General features: G+C 33.1%; 1 protein-coding gene across 1 annotated transcript; it reads left to right on the top strand.

The window, feature by feature from the left end:
• Window positions 1–5,997: 5,997 nt before the first annotated feature.
• Window positions 5,998–14,751, top strand: LOC105171124 (26S proteasome non-ATPase regulatory subunit 12 homolog A). Its single transcript, XM_011092149.3, has 12 exons — window positions 5,998–6,140; window positions 6,250–6,447; window positions 8,412–8,519; window positions 8,603–8,707; window positions 8,813–8,869; window positions 8,966–9,162; window positions 10,244–10,343; window positions 10,444–10,556; window positions 10,652–10,805; window positions 10,956–11,033; window positions 13,964–14,201; window positions 14,308–14,751. Exons 1-11 carry the CDS (start codon window positions 6,138–6,140, stop codon window positions 14,180–14,182), a joined length of 1,332 nt encoding a protein of 443 aa, XP_011090451.1. The 5' UTR covers window positions 5,998–6,137; the 3' UTR covers window positions 14,183–14,201; window positions 14,308–14,751.
• The last annotated feature ends 12,648 nt before the right edge of the window (window positions 14,752–27,399 follow it).

Genomic DNA, 27,399 nt, shown 5'->3' with positions numbered 1-27,399 from the left:
CAAGTTTCATCACATTTCACTAATTATAAGTTCCTCTATTGGCTAAAGTTGAGTGTTTTATCCAGCATGGGGAGTGGAATTGGCCACCTCCTACTAGCTTTAAGGTAGCAAAAATCATTGATGGGCTTCCTCCAACCCAGGAAGGCCTGATGTGGTTAGATGGAACGGATATAGTGGCAGATTCAACACCTTGGGAGCTTATGGACTTTTCCAAAATGCGGTCGCTCCAGTGTTGTGGGCGAATATGTTTATGGGGCTGTCCAAAATTGCTAGGAACATGTTTATACTTTGCCTTGCAATCCTCGGTGAGCTCACTGTGATAGATAAGGAGCGACTACAAGTTCATTCTCAAGTCTGTGTTTTATATAAAGAAGACACCTTGAGTCACATGATCACTTGTTTTTTAAATGTCTCTTTGCTGCTAAATGCTTACGACTACTTTCTGACGAGGTGAAGTTTGAGTGGTCTGGTCTTCCTTGGCTAACTAGTGTGTTATGGGCTTCGAGGCGATGGAGGGGAAAACATGTTTATAATGCCGCTATGGCATCCCTCATTTACCACCTATGAAGGGATCGAAATGCAGGAAGATTTTATAATGTAGATGTTGATGCCCTTTATTGTGACAATCTCCTATGGATTTTCCCCCTCGGTTTAACTACTATGCATTCTTTTAATTGGTTCCCCATGTTTTTTTAACACTCAAGCTATCAGAAATAAAACCCACAACTGAAAAAGGAGATGAAGAAGGACATAACACTATATACCAGAACCAACTTGCTTTGGCATATTGAAGTATTTTTAAATCAGAAATGATGACTCAAATAGAAAATGATAGAAGGATGATTAAAGCACCATTCAAAATTTATAGGCACACCAACTAGAATTCTAACAAAGAAATAAGTAAGTCAAGCCCCTGATGAAGGAAACCTGTTTATTTGAACTCCTAAATATTTCTCACATATTTAGGAGTTGGGTGGCTGGTAATGGAGATGACAGAAAACATTATTTGAAAAATATTTTAAAAAAAACAAAAAAAGACGCTTTTAAAAAAATTATAATTGTAGGTAGAACTGCTATCTAAAATAGCGGTTCTGCCACTATACTAAAAGAAATGTATACTTTATGGATGAAACAAATGAGGTTTCAGCTAATTTTAAGCATGCATGTATCATTAAACGCTACTTGTAGCATCGACTTTGACTGGTTAGAACTGATGCTACAAGCAGAGGTTTTGACTAGTGTTCACAAGTCCTTAGACCGATGAACTTTTTCAAATGAAGGGTGATGGTAATACCCTTGTAAAATCCATCCATGCGTGCCAAGGGAAGGACCACAAAACTTTTGAAGTGAAAAAAATTGAGTGAGGCACGACTAAATAATTTTCCTTCAGCCAAAAACAAGATTACGTTGAGAGTAGAATTATGACTAATTTTGGTCTAGATGATATAAGTGTGTTATATGATCAAGGCAACATCGATCTAGAGATGTGGCCAGAGTTCCGAATATAACTTTACATATTTGATGTGGTGATATTTCTTTTTTTTTTTTTTTTGAATCTTCAGCTGATCCCACATCATGCGGTTATGTTAACATTGACACACACACCTTATTACTGTACTAATCAAGAAATGAGACCCAATATACATACTTTTTATTTCTCGATTGGTAAAGCGATTGCCACACTTCAGGACACTGTAATCATATGGGCCTTTTCATTGAAGGTAATCTTAATACCAAAGTATATTTGAAGTAGGCTCTTGAACAGTGGCAAGATTATTGTCATTAATCGTTCGGGTTCAACCTAGATCAAGGTTCCATTAGATATTTCTAAACAAAACTCACTATATTACATGAGCGCTTGTTTGCCCACACAGTGATGGTGATAGCCCTCTAGAGGAGGTATTCCAAAAGGCAATATGTGCCTTGTGCACTATTTGCGACGTGTTATGTCTTGATGCTACCAGTAACATTGCTTCATTATTGTATTTATGTCACATGGTGGATACTTATAAAGGTGTTACCTCTAATTGGGGTATACCAGTGTTAGCTTATATTTACAGAGAATTGTGTATAGCATCGTAGAGAGAGAAAACTAATATAGTGGGCCAATGCAGTTGTTACAAATATGGACTTGGTCCTGTATTATAACACTCAGGTTCTCTCCAAGGATATATCCGATTTTGCGTCCAACTATAATAGTCAATGAAAACATCTTACATATCTCTCCGTATATTGCACGATATGCACCATGAATTTATTTCTATTTTCGGTAAAATACAACTTTTAGTTTTAGTTAATTTTGTTTCGGTACTTGTTGTTTACGTGGTCGTATCATGTATCTCTATACATACGGCTCATAATAGTCTACGGCTTATCAGGAATATCTTGGACTTGATAAAGGAGGATGAGACCTCATGAGACAGATTTATTTGCCCAACATACAATATATTTCGTTATATATATATATATATATATATATATATTTGGGTATATTGAGATGGTGGTGCACCTAATATCCAGTCATTGTCATTCTATGCCCATTACACTACATGGAACATTAAATGTCCGTTGATTCATTGTGCCATTATGGAGATGCGTCATCCGAAATGAATTTTTCATCAGCTTGGCATGGTTCAAGACATCTCCCCGAACCAAATATAAGTGAAAGATGACTGCATTCGCTTGACAAACAATGACCCACAGAATAAATGTTTGGAAAGCATTTCTAGCAACCATTGCCAAGATGTGAGTGATTTTTATCGACGAGTGTAAATTTTAATGCGAAGACTTGTTGGTTTGCATCCAATGTCACTACTACCAATAACTTATACTTGTACTTCATGTACAAATGGGTTATATTTATAATTTTGCAACAATAACATAATCCCTCTATAATGGTCTTAAGCTCAGAACACATAATTCAGTATTTTAAGACTTGGTTTGCCAGTATCCAAATGCAATCATTCCATAATCGTCCCTAAGTCCCATTTCTATAATGCAACCATGTATTTAGGCAAATTCTACACAAAGTTTTCCCAAGTTCCATATACGTCTTCCATAGCTGGACATGTTTGATGTCATATGCTGAGTCTTGACGAACCATACCCAACAAATGTGTTGCAATCATACTCTTAGCCAATTACTATGATCAACAGAAATCTCATTTATCAGACATGCATGCGATCCTACGTACTTGGTAATCTCGAACAACCCCATACTAGACTTGATATTATTCATAGCATCCAATTGGAACCATGCTCTGTATCATAGTTACATGCAACCTTCCATAATTTTGGTTTGCTATAAAAACCACACGGCATTCTCGTCTTGCAGATCGCCCATCGAGAAATCTCGTACATTTGCTTCAAGTGGTCTTTACTCTTGAAAACCAATCCACATATGAGCTCTCTAGTGTTCATGTCATAAAAATACCCCAAATTAATAGTAGGAAGATTGAAGGAGTCTACAGGAACCTCTAGATGTAAGATACTAAAAAATGGAATAACTGGATACAGAGTAATTGGCTCGGATGTGGTAGACATGTTTAAATAAATTATTTCTTGTTGTCGGGTTGACCCATTAGCATTACCACCAAGCACATCCGATGTAATTTGAATTTTGATTTCATCATCATTATCAGGATTATCATTATTTTGACCCTCTATTTGAACCTCATTTGGTTTTGAATCTATTGGATTATTATTTAAGAAATTATCGGCTTCTGGCTCAACATTAGAATACTCATCATCTTATTGGTTGTATGGAGAAGGATTTGCGTAACCTTCATTAATCCCATTCATCGCCCTAAAAAATTGTCGGTGGCTTTCTCTTCTCTCTTTGTTCTTTCTTTTCTCTCTTTGCTGTTTTTTTCTCTTTCTTCTTTCTTCTCTCTTTCCTTTTTTTCTTCTTTAATTTTTTGTTCTTCTTGCCTTTTCCTCGGCAGATCTTCTTTTAATTCTCTTTTCTTGTTTGCTCTCGTTTTTTTTTTCTTCTCATTGTATTATATGTATTATATATTATTTATTATATAATATATGTCAAATGTAATCAATAATTACTTCTAAAAAATAATTATTAACTTATAAAACCATTGATATTAAAGATATTTACTATCAATGCTACTTAGTTAAAATATTTAAAATTTTTCTATCTACCGAAAATATTGTAGCAGTTGCATAAACTACTGACAATATATCAGTACTATATACCTAATTCGTATTTTTATTACTTCAATTATCTATTAAAATTTATCAGTTCACGTATAAAAGTCTAATGAATGTATTTTCAACATGTTAGTATAGTGCATTTAACTATTGATTACAAATTTTTTCAATTTAGACCATTTAAATCTTTTGTACTCAAAATTTTTCCTATTTCAACAAAATATTTGAGAAATTTGAAAATTGAGGACAATATACCAATAATACATACTTAATTCTAAATTTTTTATTTAACTTTTATATATTATGTTTTTCCATTCCAAAGATAAAGTCTAACAAATTTATTTTGGAGACAATACTACAATGTATTTAATTATGCATTAAAATTATAATTATTATTTAAAATGTAAAAAGAAATTCCTCAATAAATTAAATTACTTAACATAAATATATATACTATATTTCACTAACAAACAAAATACTATACACATACACATATATATTAATAAATATATATATTCAAAGACATGATTTGACAATGAACAATAACTCCTGTCTCCTAAATTTCAACATCAAACTTACACCACTTATTTTACACTATTTTATATTATATCAAAACACAAATCTAAACATACCATCTATCTCAAAACACATACTTACTTATCTCTATTTTTCTCTCTCTATCTCCAAAACACCAAAATAAAACCATTCAAAATATTAATCCAGACATAGTGCAAGTTTTTCATACAAAATTGACTCTAATTCAACAAACGTAGTACTATAATATATTTTCATAACTCTGACTAAAGAGTGATCATAACTCACACAATCATATGAATCAATCCGTTGACCTCTAAAATAAATAACAATAGCAATATTATTTTGTTGTGCCATATTTTCACAACAAAATAAAATGTATATAAAAACTTGAGTTAATAACAATTTTATAACCAAAACAATCAAATGTTTTGATTGTAAAAATTCTCGATTGAAAATGTCAAATAAAATAAAATAATCTTGGGTTAAATGTACTTTTCACCCCTAAAGTATATATAAAATCGTCATATATTCTCCTCTAAACTATAAAATGTAACAAACTCCCTCATATATTGGACCAAAAATTTTATAACAAAAATGCCCTTATTGTTTCCTCTAAAATATGATTATTATAATCATCACAAAAAACGTAATTTAAATTATTATAATTTTTTATTTAAAATATATATTATCCAAAATTTATAATTTTTGTAATTAGTATGAAAATTTGAATAAACTCTATAAATTTTATTCATTTATTTTATATAATTATTCAAAGATTTACATAATTTTTATTTTGTATTGTTATATATAGTGAAGTTTTTTTCTAGAGGAATTGTCAACATCATCTAAAAAAGTTCATTTATATATATGTACTATAAAATATACAAATCTATTGATATAATTAATCTATAATATTTTATTATTTTATGAGTGATGATATGCTATATTTTAAATATTTGTTCATGTAATTTAATATAAAAATATATAAGTTATATAACATACTTTTTTATAAAATTAAATTGAGCTTGTAAATAATTTTCTTTGTAAAACATATTTTCATATTAAGCTTGTAAATTTTTTTTTTACGTATTATATAGTTTATAAAAAGCTATACATTTGGAATATTATTTTTTAAATAAAAATTTGAGAAAAATTTTAAAATTATTAAAAGTAGTTTTGAGAGAGATTTTTTAATTAAATATACTTTAGAAAGTGAAACAAAAATATAAAGTAGGAAGGGGGTTTTTGTTATAATAAACATAATTCAGGGGTCAAAATGTATAATAAAAAATTTATAATTTTGTAAAATGTATTAGCTGTAAGATGGTCGCATGGTAAAACGTATTTCAACTCTCTCTCTCTCTCTCTCTCTCTCTCTAGGGTTTTGTTTTTCATCGATTGCACGAAAAATTCCCGAATTGGTTCTATTCGATCGAAATGGTAAGCAAATGCGCAATCTTGATTTCCAATTAGCTTATACGCTATTGTTGGCTTACCCATTTTGTCTCTCGTGCTGTGATTTCTGGAATGTTTTGGTTTAATTTTGTAGGAAAATGGAGGCGGAGATTTGGAGGCGAAAATTGAGATGTTGCTGAATGTGGAGAAGCAGATGAGGCAAGTGGGTGATGTTGCAGGTACGAGGAAGGCCGTCACCGATATTTTGCAGCTCTGCTTTGAAGCCGGCGCGTGGAGAACACTCAATGATCAGATTGTGCTTATTTCCAAGCGGCGTGGACAGTTGAAACAGGTTCATTCGACTTCTCTGACATTTATTTATGTTTGTTCTATTGATATTTATATTGTTGTAGTCCAGTAGAAACTGTGGCTTTTGAATTGTTGACCGCTGTGCAGGTTTTTTTTTCAATCTCTGCTCTGAGATTTAATGTTGCTATTTCACTAGTTAGTTTTTGAACCTGACCTAGGAGAAGCTGATTCTTTGGTGCAGAATGTATTGGCTTGAAGATTTTATTTGTCCTTTTTGCGCTTGTGCTTAAAATCTAGCAGATCTTACTAAATTTTTGTTCTCTGGTTCTCTTTCTCTCGTTTATTTCTGCGGTTGGTAGTACGATTTCACTTGGGGTAAAATGAGCGGCTAGAGCTTGTGACTTCGGGGTTGATCTTTTATGTTTTCTTGATAGTTAAGTATTGTTGTAGGAAAGTAAATGCTTGACGAGAAAATTGCTGGCACCTACACTTTGTTTGATTGTATTGTTGATCAAGTGTATAATTGTTTGATGTTGGTGATGAAAATCATTGGGTCTTTCTTGCCTATTGTTTGATTAAGTGGTCTGATTTAAGTGGGTGTTTTTGTTCTAGAACTACCTGACCGTGCTGTAACTTCTAACTTAACCCATAGTTCACATATTGCTCGGGTATGCAGGGGTTGGGATCTGGGATAAAAGTATTAGAGGTGCCAAGTTGCTACATCAGTGTATGAGAAAGTTTAGGCTGCCTTTAACATAGTAGAATACCAACCAATTTCGATCTTTGTGCACAATAAAACTAATAATAAGTTTACCCAAAATGTGCTCTGAATAATTTTATTAACTTCAATATCATGTTTCCTTTAAACAATATATTAGAGCTGGGGGATTGTTGATAGGTCTCTATCCATCATTGGCTGGGATGATATTCTGTGCTCATTTTTCATACATGACTTTATACTTTTTCTATTTTTGGGTTTTATTTTGCCTAAGAAATTGTTATTCATTGTCAAAGTAAGAAAGCTTTTACATGCTAAAACGTAGAGGAAGAAATTTATGATATCAACTTCTGTGAAGAGTTTAATACTCAGAGTCAAACTAAGAAATCTTACATGCAGTCACGTTGGTGCCCTCTGATTGAGGGGATGATAATATATTTTTTCTCTGGTCTTTGTAAACCCTATGAGCAAGGGGGTCAAAATTTGGCCAGTGCTCAGACTTATCAGTCCCAACAGGGAATGAGTCCTCCACAAGAAATGAATAATTTGACAAGTAAATACGCTATCCATTTCTCCAAATGATTCACCTATTTCGCTGTCAAAGATAAACCATGATGTTGTACAAAATGGAAGAAATTAGACTACTCAGGATTGCCTGCCACGTAGAGTTTACAACATTAAACATGCATTGTAGTCTAATTCCAGTTCTCTGTCATCATGCATTTGTTGAGAATAATTTTCATTTACTGAAATTGTATTGAAGTTTTCAGCATTTTTGGAAATCTCTATGCAGTTTTTTCCTTTTCTGTTTGGGTTGTGATGAATAATCATTTGGATCCTCATTATAGGGCAGAAATGTCGATTTTCATTTTTGAAGCATGGTCTCTATCTAGGTCACTGGGGCATGTACGGAAATATCCACATAATACTAAAAATTGCTGAACATATTAATTAATGTGTTTTTGTTGACATGTATGGTAACTGGTGGCATGTGCGGAAATATCTGACACGTAAAATTTGTCAGTAATGCCGTTTATATTTTATTAGCTACTACACTAGGCTAGCTTGTTTTCTGCGTTCGGGTTCTTGGTGCTTATCACTTTAGGTTCATTATTTTTACCCAAGTTCCCAGAAAAGAAATAATTATAGTTATATTGGCAAGAGTTGCCTATTTTTTTCTATCAGAGCCTTTCTTATTCTGTATGAAATAATAATTGATGTTTCTGGGGTTTGCTCGCTGCTTGAAGTTTCCAGTCTTATTAAATTTATTTCTTGGTCTTTTGATGCAGGCTGTACAAGCAATGGTCCAGCAAGCAATGCAATATATTGACCAGACTCCAGATCTTGATACTAAAATAGAGCTTATTAAGACACTTAACAGTGTGTCCGCTGGAAAGGTGATTCCCACACTGAAAATGTCTTTAGATTTTCCTTATATTAAGGACTTTGATTCTTAATGTACTGCCGAAATTCCTGACAGATATATGTTGAGATAGAGAGGGCTCGGTTGATTAAGAAACTTGCAAAGATTAAGGAAGAACAAGGACTTATAGCTGAGGCTGCTGACTTGATGCAAGAAGTTGCGGTCAGTGGATCATGATGTTGAGCTATTATCATTTAGATCATTTGGCCCTGATGCATTAGTCATAGATGTTCCAACTTCTAGTTTGCTGACAGATTTGTGCCACAGGTGGAGACCTTTGGCGCCATGGCAAAAACTGAAAAAATAGCTTTCATACTTGAGCAAGTACGTGATTTCTCATTTCTCTCCATGTACAGTTGATGCTATGTTCCAATGGAAACTTGGCTCATTTGATAAGTACCTTGTTCTTCAAATCTTCAGGTTCGTTTGTGTTTAGATCGCCAAGACTATGTCCGTGCACAAATACTCTCGAGAAAGATAAGTCCTAGAGTTTTTGAAGCTGATACTTCAAAAGAGAAGAAAAAGCCAAAAGAAGGTGAAGCCATTGTCGAAGAGGCTCCTGCTGATATTCCATCATTGTTGGAGTTGAAAAAGATCTACTACCAATTAATGATCAGGTATGCACCATTTTGATTTTCTATTTTCTGATATATTAGCACATTACATTTGTATTAGAAATGGAGTATAAATTCACAGAACTGGCACATATGTAATGGATGCACACAATTATGCAGACACATAGATTCATATACAATAGGTAGACTAAGTTGGAGGTTACAAGGCTAAATTTGGTGCAGGCTTTGGCCCTTTGCTATTGTCCTTTATATGATGTCGGTCCTCTGTTAATGAACTATGGGACAGTCTTCTCCGTAACCTCTTATTGTGGTTTAAGTTAGATCCTGATTTTGGGAATTGGTTGATTGGCTTTCAATGATTACTTCCCTCATGTCATGCTATACTTGTGTAGTGCAACAGTCATTCCGTGAAGCACAAGATTTTCATTTTATGAAGGTTATTGATAGTTTTCGAGTAACCTATTACTTCCTGTTTTGAATGGGATACTTCAGATAAGAATTGATCATTGCAGCGTAAATTACTTGGTCTACTTGAAATATGTGGTCTCGTAAATCATAATCATATGAAGTCACACTGCATAACATATTCTCCTCTCCTATGTTGTTTTGTCTTGTTTTTGTGGGAAGATTTGGACTTATAAATGCTCCAATGAAAAAAGACTTCGCTCATTTTTCCTTTTTGGAGATGTCAACACATGTTGTTTTATTTGCTAAGCATAGCAGTTTAGCATTTAAAATCAAGTATGGTAACTTTTGATATTACAGCATTTTGATCTTCAGCCACTAATTTGACCAAAACCCTATAAAGGTACTAAAAGCTTCATTTGCTAGGTGTCATCTAAAGCTGTGTGCCTTGTCAATCAGTATGAACACCAGAATTAAGTTATTGGCAAAAATATTTTTTAATACTGACTAGTTTTAGTATAAATAGCTTACTTTAAATGGAGCATATGGCACTTAGACAAAGAGGAAATATATAAGGCGGATGAATCTGCTCCGCACGCAACCATGGATTCTTCTAAATCACCGGACTTGAAATAGATTCTAAAAGTTAGAGTTCAGGAATGGATTGATAATATTTGATGTATATACACCGGGTATTGATCATTTTCATTTGCTGTAGGTATTATGCGCATAGCAACAATTACCTTGAGATATGTCGATGCTACAAGTCAATATATGAGATTCCTTCTGTGAAAGAAGACCCTGCTCAGTGGATACCGGTATAAGCAACTACTTTGTGATTTGTCCAATGCTACTAATTGTAATTTCTTCTAAGTATCTTGAATTCCACTGAATTAGATTTGAATCATATTTCTGTAGGTTTTGAGAAAAATATGCTGGTATCTGGTCTTGTCTCCTCATGATCCCATGCAGTCAAGCCTTCTTAACTCAACTCTTGAGGATAAGAACCTTTCAGAAATTCCTCATTTCAGGTTAAAACTTTATAATATATATATATGGTTATTTCTTCCAATTTCTTTGCCTTCATATGCTACTCCTTCTGATACTTGCTCTACCCTGCCATAAGGTTACTGCTGAAACAACTAGTTACCATGGAGGTTATTCAGTGGACAGCTCTTTGGGACACATTCAAAGATGAGTTTGAGAATGAGAGAAACATGCTTGGCGGATCTCTGGGTGAAAAGGCAGCTGAAGATTTGAAACTCAGAGTGATAGAACATGTAATACTCCTAATTATCACATCTGTTTTCTTATGCTTTGTGATTCATTTCCACTGCTTTCTTTGTTGATACCACCGTCATACTGCTTATGCCAATTTAAATCTATTTATTTTTGTGCAATGCATATAATTTCAAATGATTTTATTGCAGAACATCCTTGTTGTCTCAAAATACTACTCACGGATAACCTTGAAGAGACTTGCAGATCTGTTATGCCTTACCGTCCAGGTCTGTCTATATTTGTTTTATGAGATACCATTTCCTGTAAAATTCTAAGAGCTATGAATTACTTTCCGTCTTTTTATGGTATTAGTATTAATTTTCGCTGAATGGTCCTTGGATATGGTTTCAAGTACTTCTAAATTTGGTTAGTACTTATAATGGGGGTGGTATCTTTCAGATGCAAGCAAATGAATGTTACATCTTGCAACTAGACCAAGAACATCAGATATAATGAGCATATTCTGCATATAATCCATATTTGAGCTTTTTTTTGTCTTTTTGAGTCACCCACTTCTGTCTTCCGTCAAAAGAAAGCAGCTGGCAACTTTTTATTGTTGTGTTCTTCCTCATCATCCTGTGGTCCATGAGATAGCACAGGCCCGAGTAGAGGGAAAAACAAAAAAAATAAGAATTGAACTTAAAATCTTTTCTGGAGATATCTATTCTCCTGGAGAAACACATAAGATATCCCGATATAGCGGCGTTGTTGATACCACCAAGAAAGTATCATTGTAAAATGTACATACCATATATTTGTGTTTGGTTTATGATATATCTAGATGGTTTGGTAGAAAGTGACTACCCTTTTCTATAGTGACCTTCTCTTATAGATTTCCTTAAATCCCACGATCATTTTAGAATTGTCAAGATGTAAAGTTGCACTTTTACGCATGCACCTGTTGTTTGACTGGGTGCATTTCATTCCTTCTCAAGATGTAATTCCCAAACCAGGCAACAGAACACAAATGGAACTTGCATTCTCACTCATATGATGTTGAAAGAGTAAGGCGTGAGATGTGATAAAGGAAGCACATGTCTTCCTCATTGCTCTTCTAGAGTTTCTGAATTCTGAAAATGAGGGGCTTTGGGTCTTTGGCTCTGTTTGATGATTGAGTTTTTAAACAAATATTTTTTGTTCAGTATCATTGAAGATAATGTCATCTTTTTTGCACTTTAATCTGTAAGTTTTTAGTTATGGGTCTAATTTAGAGCCATATTTTCATATTGGAGCATCACTTGTCCAAGAAATCGGGCATTACTTGCTATAAGGGGTGCAAGTTGAGCCGAGTCGGCTTGGGCATTCGAACTCGATTCGAGCTATATGCTTTGTGTTCGTGAGCGCGCGAGCCTCACACCTATTTCTTTTTATTTATAAATATTATTTAAGTACATATTTAATATTATATCAAGTTCATATGCAAAATTCACCATATATTAGAATTATTAGTCTCTTATTTTAATTTTATATAATAATAAAATACAGTATTTTTATTTATATTGTTTAATAAGCAATAATTTAGTAAGTTTTGATACCTTTTTGTAAATAAATATTTAAAATTCACCATAAATTAGAATTATTAGTTAATCTTATATTTTAGTTTTAGATGATATTAAATATGGATTTTTTGTTTATGTTATCTAAAAATCAAGCTTAATCAACAATGTCGTATATTTTTATAATTTGTTTATAAATAAATATTTAATATAATGTATATGAATTTTATCGTTATAACTTCAATATCCACTAGAACAAAATGCATTTATTTCAAAATTCACCAGATATTAGAATTGTTAGTCAATATATTATATTTTAGTTTTAGATGATATCAAAATATGGTATTTTGGTATATATTATCTAAAAATCAAGCTTAATCAACAATTTAGTACATTTTGAGAATTATTTTGTAAATAAATATTTAATATAATGGATATGAATGTTATCGTTATAATTTCAGTATCCACTACAACCAAATGCATTTAATTAAAGAATCACCATATATTAGAATTGTTAGTCAATATATCATATTTTAGTGTATTAGATGATATTAAAATATGGTACTTTTGTTTATATTGTCTAAAAATAAGCTTAATCAACAATTTAGTACGTTTTGATAATTTTTTTGTAAATAAATAGTTAATATAATGCATATGAATTTTGTCATTACAATTTCAATCCATCATAACAAAAAGCATTTATTCACTATATATTAGAAATATTAGTCCATATCTCATATTTTAGTTTTAGATGATATTAAAATATGGTATTTTAGTTGATATTATCTTAAAACAAGCTTAATGGACTGAATTTGTTGATGTTAGTTTAAAAACTTAGTGGTATGGAACTTTGGTTACTTTGGTTTCTTTCATCATGTTGTTTCTTTTTGGTCTTCTTGTGAATATTTTCTTCCCTAGTTTTTATTTAGATTTTTAAATAATGTATTCCACATGGTACAATAATCCAAATTTTTTTAAATTCAAATACTTTAGGGAAAAATTAATTGAGCTCGAGCCTATCCTTTTGAACTCGCTGTGCTCGAGCTCAAGCTCGAGCTTGAGCCTATCCTTTTAAATTCACCGAGCTCGAGCTCAAATTTTCGGCCGAGCTCAACTCGGGCTCGGCTCGTTTGGACCCCTACTTACTATTGTCCCAGTTTATGTATATATCAGTCATAAATCAGGTAATAGGATTAGGATAATGCTGTTGCTATTGTCTCAGTCTAATTAGATGTTATGAGCAATAGTATTTGATTGTTGGTATAATATTACGATCTAATATTAGGTTTGGTATAATGAATAACAATATTATATCAAATAATGGAACTTGCATTTTCCTTGTATAGGTGCTTATTTAATATTCACCCTTCCTTCGACAAATTTAAGCTTGAGAATGATTTTGTGTTTAACTTCATTAACAGTTTATATGGCAATCTCTGCTATGCACATATTAGTGGTTATTTGTTATATGCACTATCCTATAACTTTCTGATATTTTTAGAATTATAATGCATTTGTACCACCAATGATATTCCCAACAGTTGACTATGTGGACCACTGCCTATTGATATTAGCCAAACTACAGTTTTGAACCATGGTATCTTTTCATATGCTTTTGTTTTCTATCATCTTTGTTCATAGGATTCTCATTCTTATGGCAGGAGGCAGAAAAACATCTCTCTGAAATGGTCGTCTCCAAAGCATTAGTGGCAAAGATCGACAGACCTATGGGTGTGATCTGTTTCCAAACTGTCAAGGATAGCAATGACATTTTAAATTCATGGGCAATGAACTTGGAGAAGCTGCTCGACCTTGTGGAGAAGAGTTGCCACCAAATTCACAAGGAGACAATGGTCCACAAAGCCGCACTCAAAGTCTGAAATGCTGATACTTGGAGAGGTTGGGATCTTCTTTTTGCTCTTGTTGTCAACAAATTCCTTAACATAGAAATTACAGATTGGCTTGATGTTTCCCGAGACAAAATTGAGTGTGATTTGTCTCGCAGGTACTGTTTTACATTAGTCCTAATGACTCTGGGCAGGAACCAGGATGTACCTCATTGCAACTGCAGGTCCCAACTTTCCCATCATTTGGCCCTTGACGTCAAATTGGTTCCATGTCAAGTACTTTCTAACGCTTTTACTTTTCAAATGATTCATGTGACGTATTACACATTGTCCTCTGGGACGAGCAGGGTCATGATGTTTGTGCCTATATGCTCAAAGTTATCATATATCAGGAGAAATGTATGTTATTTTGGAAATGTGGGGTTTGCAAATCGTATATACTTGAGTGAATACGTGATCTATTAGAGATCCCTGCAAAGCTCTTATAGCTTCTTTGAGGACTGATTCTGCATTTTGTTGAGCTCTTAATACTCAAGAACCTTATATGGATTGTGTGCACGAATCAAAACAATTTTCCGATATTATATATTTTCATTTGGTCAGATTGGGAAAGGAAACAAAATCCCAAAAATTGGGAATATGAATAGAAAATTTAGGAATCTGAAACCTTTATATTTTGTGATGGAGTTTGTTTTCCATTCCCTTGAGAATATGCCAATAAAACTATTCTTGGCATTATTAAACTTATATATATATATATATATATATATATTTCATTCTTTTGTCATATGTAGCATACCAAATATTTTTAAGAATTTTGATTGTTTTACCTATTAAATACCTTGTTTCTCAAAAAAATTGCAATGGAAAAAGATTTTTAGAAATAAAAGTTTTTGTAATTTTAATTCGGGTATCATATTCCATTCCTAATAAACAAATAAGGTCTTGAGTAGTACTAGAGCTAGAATGAACATTTCTCTCCCAAGATTTTGCAGAAGGAAGGTTGGTGTGCAGGTCATTTTGTTCACGTCTCAAAATATAGTGTAAAAGAAGAAACCATCCAAAAGCAAACAAGAAGATGCTTTTCCTTGCTAGAGAAGTAAAGAATAATGTGAAATAAAAGATACATCTATTACTATTACAATATATCATAACATAATTTTAATATTAGTTATATATATTCTTATTTATAGAATATCTTTTTTATTAGGAGTTGTTCAAGTATGGGGAAACAAATGGGGAAAATTATTTAAATAATGTAAAAGAAAAAGAAAATTACGAAAATGCCGTCATTTGAAAATGTTTAAAAAAATTATGGAAAACTGCTTACACAAGAATCCATTTTATTAAAAAATTTAAGAAAGCAAAACCCAAAGTAAAATTTTTTAATGTAACATGTTTAAGAAAATTTTGATCTGTACACAATGTTAATAATTTTAAACTATATTATAATAGTTATTATTTTTTAAAAAATTTGGTTGGCTGCGTTATTTCAAGTAAAGCTAAGGAATATTATTGTTGTCATTTTTTTTATACACAATATTAATAAACACGTAATATTATTTTTGTCAATCTTTTGTACACAATATTAATAAAACTATTAAATTTTTTATTAAATTAAAATTATTTTTTTATTAAAAATACATTCTACTAATAATTATTTTTTCAAAAAAATTGTCTGATGTAGTTATTTTATTAATAAATAATTAAAAAATCCATTAACTGAAAAAACAAAAAAATAATTTGCAAGAACTGTTCTAAAAGCATGTTTGGGGGGCCACTAGGGCTGTGCAATTCTATTGATTAAATTGAATTGAATTGATAACTCAGTACACCGTAATGGCTTACAAAATATGGAACCAAATAACTCTATTTGGTTCAGTCATAATAGAAAACTTTTTAGTTAGGTTGGGTTCGCATTCGAACTAACCAAATTTGAAAAACATAAAAATTCGGCAATATATTTATAATATAATAATGTATTTATTAATATATATATAATTAATAAAATTATAATGGTATATGATACCCCTGAATATTTTTCTTTGCTAGGCCCAAAATATGGAAGTGAGCCCCCATTGAACAACCTAGTCGATCAGGATTTGTTGGCCCATGAATAGGGAGGTAAAATCTCATAAAGCTGTTTTTTTATCTTTACTAAATCTGGTAGGTCCACAAAACAAGCCTACTTTAGCAATATGAATCAGCATACAGTAGGTGGACACGTCATGGTGGTTGCTGACATATTAGGACACATCATACTAAAAGATCCTAACTCTTGGATCTCAGGCAAACTTGACAAGACTTGGTCAATGAGTCATATTCAGTCAATGCTAGTTCAAATCAAAAACAGATTCTTTGACTGGATAGCTAAGACGCATAATTTTCAAATGGCATATGACTCTCCATAATCACTTTCTGGATCTTGATCCACTATCACTTATGAGTATACCCTTTGTGCATTAATTTTGGTAACAACTTGCTACACCTACTCTCCCACTCAAATTCTTACTCTCTCTCGATTTTGAAGCTATTTCAAGCTCATTTTTTGTACTCCACACAAACTATATCACATCACTATATTCCACCATTATTCTCACTTCACTTCAAGAGGGGACGTCCCCTCTTGCATGCAGATGAAGAACAACCACCACCGGCACCACTACCTCAGACTGCAGCCACTCCCTCTATCGCCTCTTCACTTACATCTTCGCCACCACTTGAGCCAAAGCTGACACCAACAGCTGACATCTCTAGCTCCCTCTTCAACCTAAAAAGCAATGACTCCAACAATTCATTCCTCCCATCAAGCACCTCATCTTCATCTTCATTCTCACCCTAGTACAAATCCTCCCATTGATTCCCCACCTTGGACACACACATGTAAGAATCCAACCACATAAAAGTTTACGTTTGTGTTGTCCTTTATGGCATTTGTCTCTTCTTCGCCTATGTACTTTTGTGTGGTCTTCACTAATTGTTCTACATCTTCAGGGGGTTTGCGGCCCAAGGCTGAAGCAAAAGCCCTTTGTTTAAGCCATGTATCAACATACTTATCATTATGTCTGTTCTTAAATCTTAGACTTCCAACATCTCATTGTTAAATCTCTCTACAAAGTTTTTCGAAGATTCATCCTCCTGCCTAATAGTGAACAAATATGTGGCCAATCTCTTGATTTTTTTTCTTGTTGGCAAAATGGATGTTGGTGAACAACTAAATATTTCCACTTGGGATGCTGGTGAACCATTCTTGTCAAAGCTCTACAGATAATTTTGCCTTGGTTGAGTCAGACTAGTCATATAAATTCTATTAACGACTCAAACCCAAACATGCTCTTGGGATCCTTTATTCCATTATATTTCGGCAGACTTAGGAATAAAAAATTCATCTCCAACATTTTCGTCAATACCTTAATTGAGAACGGTGAATTCTTATTTTGTGCCACAATTGGTCCCTTGGATTTCGATTCATCAATCTATAATCCCAAATGTTTTGTCTACCTACTTACAACATCTCTCTCTACTTTTGTGATTGTTGGTTCTCTCCTCTTTCCTCCCTTACTTGATTCTATTTCAAACAGTTCTTCGGCATGACCTTTTTCAAGTCCAACCTTGCTTTTGCTTCCCTAGGATCGTCCTCGACCCCTTTTCATTTATCTCCCTCGAACAACTGCCTTCGTATAAAGTCTCACGTGATGGGGGTCGTTGTACTTCTTTTATACTCTACTATAGCCTGCTTACTTGCTTCAACAATCATTCTCTTGGGGGGTCTGATTCCACTGAGCTATGTTCTCTCCTAGAAGTTTCTTCCACCACTCAAGTTCTCCAAGTATTTTCCAATGACGAAGCCAAATTGATTTGGATTGGAGGTTGAGATCGGTTCAAAGATAGTCCAAATCGAGTGTTTAGGAACCTGAGAAGGAAAAAAGATCCTTAGGCTCACTAGGTGGTCTCCAGTGAAGACTCTCCAATGCTTAAATCAGTTCGTGAGGTGAAAATGAGATAATAAATACTAGTGTGAGAATAAAACGTACTAATAAATGAAGTGGTTTGGTGTATTATAGGGCTAAACATATCCACATATTTGGGAAACATGGCTTGATCCAAAGGTTTTAGGTGTCAAACAATCAATGACTTAAGAATCGAGTTTTTTTAGGTTGAGTCGAATTCGGCCACATGCCGTCCCAACTAAGAAAGAAGTGGATCTTCTTCAATTTGGATAGCTATTTTTCTTTTATTGGGGGTATTTTGGTATTCTATTCCCATCATTACCTAATTTCTAACACTTTGTTTGGTTTTCTTTTTAGCCCATCTTCGAGATGGGTCAAAATAGACCAAATGTTTGCCTTTTTTTTTTTACACCTTATCTGTATGATATTTTGTTTTGTCTTGGGCTTTGTATAAGTTCAATTTTGAATTCCACACGGCTAGCAAGTCAAAGGAAGACAGTCTCACTTTTGCCCACCAACATTTCTCATATAAATTCCATTCTTCACAAGGTTGAGCCCAGACGCGATCTAAAGGCCCACCGGCCACCACTATCTACCCCCGGCCGCCTCCAGATGCCTCTGCCTTTTGATGAACGACTCATCTCTCCCTGGCAACACCCCATTTCTCCAATATCCTCTTGCAACCAACGCTTTTGCTGCCTCGGCCTTTCACCGTAGAATCTTTGCGCCTTCCTCCTTCCTCTGTCAAGCCGCCACGCCACGTCCGGTGAACAAGGCATCACCAACCTTCAAAATATTTTCATATTTGAAAGGTTGAAGCCCCGAATCCTTCCAAAGCTCGCCGCCCACGCCCTTGTCGTCGTCCATCTATGGGGCATCCTATCAATTAGCAACATGCTAACAATAGAACCCATCTTCTACTCGCGGTTTTCCTCCCAAAGCCAAAGAGATCCACCGTGAGAAAAAATAATCAAAGAGTATAAAATTTTACGCAAACACACTCTATAGTGGGTTGATTTCAGTTGACACTTTTCTTTGACTTAGTTGCATATCTACCATAAATTTATTTTTTTTTATTTGAGATATGGTTGTGGATTCAATTATTGAACTGCACTGTTTTGAGTAGAATTAATGAGAGTTATTGTATAGGATCTTTGCTATAAGATTTATTTTCAGTTCAGTTCAGTACCATTAGTTTGCTTTGAAATACAGTATATTTATGAATCAAATTTTTTCTTTTGCAGTGAATACTTGTGCTGCATCTAATTTTTTATTTACGTCTCTATTCCTTCACATGTTACACAGTCAAGTTTTGTTATCATGTTCCAAGCAATCTATTTTTTATCACTCTCTCTCTCTCTCTCTCTCTATATATATATATATATATATCATATATAGAGTTTAATAGAAACACTTCATTTAAGCCTTTCTTACTGATATAAACGTTGCGGGTGGGGGTAGTATTTTCATAACTTGGTCCATTAAAAAATTTTGACAAAAGAGTACTAAGACATCCACTTCTCTTGCATTCCATTTCTCATAACTAGTCGCTTGTTTCTTCTATAATAGAACCATTATATCTCTACTCTGACTTAATAAGGTACTTATTAATCATTTTGGCACAATATTTTTATGTAATGTTTTGGTATTTTGATTTATTTATAAACTATCATGATTATGCTTGCCTATCCATAATTTGATGGTGTTATATGTGTTTTTTTATGCTGTTGAGTTTGATATGTTGGTTCATTTACTAACATCATCGGTTAGATTTTTGAGTTAGTACTTGGCAAACTCTTTGTATTAGTATACCATATAATGAGAATAATTTATTTCATGTACCGTGTTGTGTTAAATTAGTTAGAGTAGAGGCAACATGTGTTATCTTATTACTATAATATTAGTTATTTTGAAGGCAATGTCTGTTATCAAATTTGTTGGGTTGATGAATTAGTTGCTTTGTGCTTGCCAATAAATTAGTAAGGAATAGTATACATGCATCTGAAATGCTATTACATTTGTGCTTTCTTCTTTTTATTTGTTGCTAGGTTTGAATTTTTCGTCCAGCCTTTTAAGTTTCATATGCCTGTGATTTCTTTTGTGCTTAATTCTTCTAAATATTTTTTTAATGTATGAAAATTGCCTTGACGCTTGAAAAAATGATTAGATTGATTTTTTTATTTTTTGTTGGTTTTCTTTTATGGAGAATCTATTCTACTAAACCAGTACATGCTACATATTGTATGTGTATAATTATAGAAATTGAGTAAAACTTATTTTAATGAACTGCCATGTTCTTGTGCTCCGCCATATCCCATGCATGCCTTATATATTTTAGTTTTTTTATTTTAAAATTGTTTAGTTATGTTTTGAGTAATTCATTTAAGTTGTTATTGTTATTATACATTGCGAAACAACATAGATGTATAGAATATCTTTCAATGCCGTGTGTTGTGGGTTTATGATAGTATATTAAATAGTATAAAAATAAAAATAATATTCTACGTGCTTAATATTCAAAATAATGATGGATTTTAAATGTTAAATTAATTTAATTATTCAAACGTCGTAGTACGGTTTTGTGAGAATGAGTGACTTTGATAGTTCGTCAGTGATCGATGCTACATCCTTGATTCCAATATATGGTAACATAGTAAATATTAATGTTTAAATGCTTGAAACAAAATAATCATGTTTAAATGTTGTATAATTCAATTAGCCATTTGTGAAAGTCAATTAGAGCCCGTTTTGTTGTGTTTTCAATGAGATTTTTTTCATTTTTCACTGTTTGGGTAGTTGAAATTTTGTTTTGTCAAACCATTTTTATTGAGAATGCATTCCTATTTTAATCCTTAATTTCTTGAAATTATAGGTCACATGGGTTTGTCATACTTGTCTTATCTTGTCACCATGTTTTTTCTTGTTTCAAATCAATTAAAATTGCTTTCTCTCCCAATCATGCCTTTCAATGGAAGCCTCAAACAAAACTCCTCCTCCTTCCTCTTCCCCGGACGCTTCTGCACGCCCGTCGATCCATCCGTTTTTTTCGGCCGTCGAGTCCTGTGGGTCGATGCCGGAAGAGAAAGCGCGACACCCAAAATAAAGTGAGCTCTGTACCGACATATATTTTTTTGTAGTAGATTTGGCGGTGAGTGTTTATGCCTTTATTTCATTCACACAAATGATCATGAAAGCTTCCATTGTTCTCTGTCCATAAACAAACAAAATGCTTTCAGTTTACTTTAATTCTTTGGGCACATTATTATAGTTCTTCATTTACGACATTGTTTGTTGTTATAGTTGTTTTCTGCTTGTAAAACTAGATTGAATACCATTTTTTTTATATTTTTATTTTGGAACCTAAAAACCCTTGGTGAATTCGTTGAACTAGCTCGATTGACCATCGATTATGTGATTGGTGTTATTTGTTCTGAAGTCATTTTGTGGTAATTTGCATAATTTTTGTGTCATTATATAAACTATGTTGATGGATTTTGGGTATATGTCGTATGTTTCTAGTGGAATGAATGTCATGCATATTTTGTCAGTTCACTGCCTTATTTAAGCATTTTACCATCTTTGGGCAATTTCTAGTATATAGCTTAAGAAAATTATGCAGACGTGCAAAATAATCAAATTTCTTAAGGATTTTATGTGGATATATTGTCCTAAATAAATAAAAAAAAAGATCCTGAGATTTTGAGTTAAATAAAATTCTAGTTAACATCTTGAAAATTGTGGAGTGGGACTAATTATAAAAAGTGTTTGCATAATTGCTTTGATCCATTGTCAATTGTAGAGGACTAAAAACTCGAATGAAACAAAACCATTATTTGTGTCTTCCATGATAGGTAGATGTTATGAATATAGGTAGATCTTTGATGATATGCTACGGCAAGTACATTTTGTGTCTACGGCAAGAACAGAACCATTATTTGTTGAAATCAACTCACCATTTGGGCATTTCTGAAATGCAATTATGTGTATTTTCCGTTCTTGTCATTCTTGAATTTTTATGTGTGTCGTGTGCTAAGTGTGCATTGTACATTTATTTAGGTCCTTTTTGTTAATGATGCTTGTTGTTGAGCTAATGAGAAGCTATTGTCAAATTCTGAAAATATAGTTATAAGAATGAAGCTATTTTTGCAATTTATTACGACAATTATTTCATAGCGTTCGGTATGAAGGAACTGTTATTATTTAATGAAACATTAGATCAAATGTGGTATATATTTTAGTAATACTCTATTAATACTTTAAATGTTTTAGTAACGTACGTTATGACTTTAACATGGTAGATGAGTCGAAAGGGGAAGGAGCCATGCGGTACGTCTTCGGAGCAGAGGTCACGAATTGATGATGCTTGGTGGGATATGCCATAGGTGTCTTTGTTCATTGAATTGATGTATGAACATTACAAGAAAGGACACATTATCTCATCTACATTTAGTTAGCAAATTTGGCGTGAAATTGGGGTTGAGTTGTACGAACGTAATAAAACACAATACACCGTTAGGCAACTTAAAAGTAAGGCTAACAAGCTTCGGATGCTTTGGCGTAAGTTTTATGATTTGGTATACAAACGGACTGGTTTTGGTTGGGACCCAACAATGTGTACTGTGACTGCCTCAGAGGATCGTTGGACTGAATGGATCGTGGTAATTGTATTACATTTCTCATTTTATTTTCAAACATATATTCATCATTTCTTGTCATACTTGAATGAAGTATGAATGATTATGTAAGCTAATCCGAGAGAGTCTGGCTTGAAAAAGAAGGGTCTGCCTCATTTCGATTTATGTACTGAGATATTCTCCGCTTCTGTAGCCACCGGCAATAATGCCCGTTCCTCTGCCATGCCTCCTGTCGCCAACAATGACGATGATGAAGTTGATGTAAGCTATCCTACAACGGATAGTGGTATTCCACTCTCATCCGGGAGCGGAAAAATTCCAAGAGCAACAAGAGGAGTGCAGTGAAGAGGGGGGCAAAGTGACCGGTCAAATCGAATTGAGCCTGTATTGATATCATAACGGCTTGCAGTGAAGCCAAAACTCGGAAGCTGGTAAAAGTTTCCAACTCATCTATTGAAGATTGCATGCTTGCGCTGTAAAAATGGAGGGACTAACACAGGATTTGTTATTTGCAGTGCAAGATCAGTTTGTGTTGAAGGTGAGAGGTCAAATGTTTCTTCTAATGAGTGATGAGGACAAACGTGCTTGGGTTGAGAGATTGGGCAAGTAAACAAAAATTTTTCAAAGCTACATGAATTTGAAATATTTTTTTTTATAAACTTGTATGATGTTAGTTCTTTTTTTTTAATTTATTTAAATAATAGATTATAATGTTCATGGTAATGATTTGTTTAAGGTTTTATTTTTCAGATAAGGTATTTTAATAATTTCAATTTTCGTTAATTATTGCTGTAAACATTAATTCTTCATTTTATTGAACTCTTTTTGTTACAATTTAACGAGAGTGACAATTTTGTAGTACATTATTTTTGTAATTAAAAGTAATATTAATTTATCATTTTATTAAACTCTTTTTGTTACAATTTAACGAGAATGACAATTTTCGTGTAAATTATTGCTATAAACAAAAATAATATTAATTCTTCATTTTACTAAATTCATTTTCTTATAATTTATGGAGAATGACATTTTTTCGTGTAAATTATTGCTATAAAGAAAAATAATATTAATTCTTCATTTTACTAAACTCATTTTCTTACAATTTATAGAGAATGACAATTTTATTTTAAATTATTTTTGTAATTAAAGATAATATTAATTTATCATTTTATTAGACTCTTTTTGTTACAATTTAATGAGAATGACAATTTTCGTGTAAATTATTGCTATAAAAAAAATAATATTAATTCTTCATTTTAATAAACTCATTTTCTTACAAATTATGGAGAATGAAATTTTTTTGTGTAAATTATTGCTAAAAACACACTAAAATTATTTTTATAATTTCGTGTAAACAAAGATTAATAGCCAAAGTAAAACTAACAACACTTGCTAGGTAAAAAAAATCAAACCCCATGTATGAACTTGGTCAGGCTAGAGATATGCAAAATCAATTCGTCAGGGAAAGTAATGTAATTATTATAAATATTATGTACGTTATATTTATGGCATTTTGTCACCAATCCTCTTTCTTGTCAAATAATGGTGGTTGATGCACAAACCCCCAAGTGGTAGAGAGTAGTAGGTGACTTGTGATTAATGCATATTTGCATTTAAATATACCACCAATCAATTTGAGCAGAAATAGAGAGATGATGAATCAAGCGGCAACAGTAGTTCTAGTCATAGAGATGAAGGCACAGATTCTTCTGATACGTCCTCGGATGAGGAAAACCACTTCATGTTAATGCATGAAGTGTAATACCCTTCATATTTTCGCACAAAGCAACCGCAACATATTTCTTCTCTGCAAGGCTCTGATTGGATGAGTGAGCTTATGTCAGGGCACCCAGATCGAATCTACAATATGTTATGGATGAACAAAGAAACATTTCAAAGTTTATGCTTGTTCCTACAAGCGAGAGGTGTTTTAATAGACTCGCAACGGGCGCGTGTCTCTGTCATGAAATCAGTGGCCATTTTCTTACAAACCGTTGGTTTAAGCGAGCGTCAAAGAACGAGCTTCGAGCGGTTCCAACACTCATTGGAGACCATTTTCAGACACATGAAACGTGTTTCGCGGGCTCTGAATCTTCTTGCACCGGAACTTATTTGTCCTACAAATTTCAATCATATTCATTCCAGAATCCATTACAATCGACACTTATTTCCATATTTTAAGGTAATGTATACTGCATTCATTAAACCCTGAAGCCGTTAATTTTTCTTCTCATAACATTTCAAATTAATTTATTATTAGGATTGCGTCGGTGCAATTGATGGCACACTTATACCAGTGAGTGTTCCGGTGTCCATGCAAATTGCATACTGTTCACGGCACGGTGAAATCTCACAAAATGTTATGGTTGTTTGCGATTTTGACTTGATGTTTACGTATGTCATGGCTGGATGGGAGGGTAGCGCAAACGATGCCCGTGTGTTCATGGACTGCCTCATCAATGATCAGAATTTTTCTTGGCCACCAAATGGTATTAAATTTACATTCTCGAAGATTTTACACCATTTATTTACAGTCTTCATTCATGATTACATCTCTTGTTATTTCAAGTACATATTACTTAGTGGATTCTGCTTATCCCAATTTTCCTGGATTTTTAGCGTCGTACCGTCAAGATTGTTATCAACATATATATATATCACATTTTGCATTAGACCATACATTACAGTTTCATATATATATACATATATATCACATTTTGTCCCTCACTTTTTTGGTTTGTGCATCTTCAAGATATAATATTAAAACAAGTGAATAATGCAAAAAATATTAATATTAAGTGCAAGTTTAAAAGATCCGTTTCGAATAAAACATCACAGGATTACATCAAAACATTCCAAAATTAACAAAAAAATCAAACCAAGACCTTCATCCAATGGTGGGGGGCTCATCCAGTAGGCCGGCATTCGACGAGCTTGCACCGTCATCTTTCGGAGCCTTCGGGACAGTTAAGTCCGCATCAATGGAAATCATAGCAAACGACATGGACTCGTCCGAGCTCGACGGCACGTTCATGCATATAGAATCGAAAATTATAGTCACGGGCTCATTCGATTGGGGGGGCCATCATACCTGGAATCTCTGGCAAAGGATCATCACCGTCTTCGTCGTCGTTGGATAACGGGATGCTGCCGTTCTCGTCATCATCAAAGAGCTCGCACAACTCTTCCCACTTTGGCTCGTAGGCATCCCTGTAACATCGGGCGAGTCTCTTCTCCTATTGATTAGCATTGCACGGTTATATCAATAATTATTGTTAAATAAAAATAAAATTTTGCAATAGCAAAACATAACCACTTAGACTAATACATACCCGACAAATGGCCTCCCACACGGCGTCCTCTGCGGTCAATCTCCTTTCGTCGTGGTTCCAATTTATGTCGGGGTGATTTTCCACCCATTGGAACACATAAAATCACTCGCGAAGTTTGTTGACCCCTGTATAACCCCACGCGTACGTTAGTCGCATGTGGAACGCCTTATTCACGTCGAATATGGCCGAATGAATCGCTTGCATGGAGTGGTTGTTTGGCCAAAAGATACCTAGGCGTTTTAGGTAGATAAGAGATTTTACGAATAAGTCCTCCATCTCCCTTGTCCATTTTTCACTATAAAAAACAACGGACTAGAATGCATATCCTATAGAAGCCATTGTAGTTTTTAGTGGTTAAAGAGTGAAGAGAACTTTGCAAATTCTTGAGCTTACAAAAATTACGGAAGATGGAGCAAGTGAGGGTTCTTGGTGCATGGACATATATTTATAGAGAGTGACTTGCATGATTGCATGGAAATTACACAAAGTGATAGAGACATGCTAGTAATAACACACCAATAATACATCATTACAGATTATACTCAAGTGGCTGCAAATTCTTGAAAATGTATCAATTCCTTCCACAAGCAAACTTCAATTGTCTTTTGATTTGATGGAGCAAGATGTCGAGCGACAAGGAAAACCACTCTTCAGAGGCGAAATGTTGTGTGCCCCAACTGTAAAGGAGGTTTTATTCAAGAACTTAATGGTGCAAAAAGTATGACTAATAAAGAAAACAACCATTAACTCCCAACCACCATTTGTCCAAATAAATTACAACTACTAATATATAATTTTTATGAAAAGTAATAACATACTGTTATTTTTATGATTTATATATATTGTACAATAATATTATATGAAAATTTGTTAAATAGCTTAGTAGTATAATTAAATAATAAATTAAAAATAATTTATGTCACGTACAATAATTTAAAAAAAGTCAATAAGAGTTAATAATTAATTAATCAAAATTTAATTTTACAGTACATATATATATCTTCATTCTTATTTTGGTGATTATGCGGTTATTTTATTGATATTTATGCGGTATAAGTGGAAAAGAAAATTATGCTATCCATCTGACTAAAAATTAAAAAAAAATTTAACTAATTGCCACATAACTTATAAATTTTGTAAGATATAATTTAATTATAATTAAATTAAATTTATGCATAGCACAAGGTGCACGTTAATATATATATATATATACAAACAAAAAAAATTGTACTGAAAAAGGGAAAAAAAATGGCAAGACTCACTCATATTCAATCAATTTGGTCAACCCTCATAACTAATTTCTGTCACATCAAAAATACATATACCTATATTCA

Source organism: Sesamum indicum, linkage group LG9 (genome assembly GCF_026168435.1).
Source record: "Sesamum indicum cultivar Baizhima isolate 11 linkage group LG9, ASM2616843v1, whole genome shotgun sequence".
Classification (NCBI taxonomy): Eukaryota; Viridiplantae; Streptophyta; class Magnoliopsida; order Lamiales; family Pedaliaceae; genus Sesamum; species Sesamum indicum.
Note: the sequence above shows the minus strand (reverse complement) of the source record. Positions and strands in the feature narration are given on the sequence as shown.

What these genes read in the sequence shown, in the direction of transcription:
- LOC105171124 (XM_011092149.3), top strand. An exon ending in GGCGTGGACAGTTGAAACAG is followed by an intron (nt 6,448 to 8,411) that starts GTTCATTCGACT and finishes CTTTTGATGCAG; the next exon opens with GCTGTACAAGCAATGGTCCA. An exon ending in TGTTATGCCTTACCGTCCAG is followed by an intron (nt 11,034 to 13,963) that starts GTCTGTCTATAT and finishes TTCTTATGGCAG; the next exon opens with GAGGCAGAAAAACATCTCTC.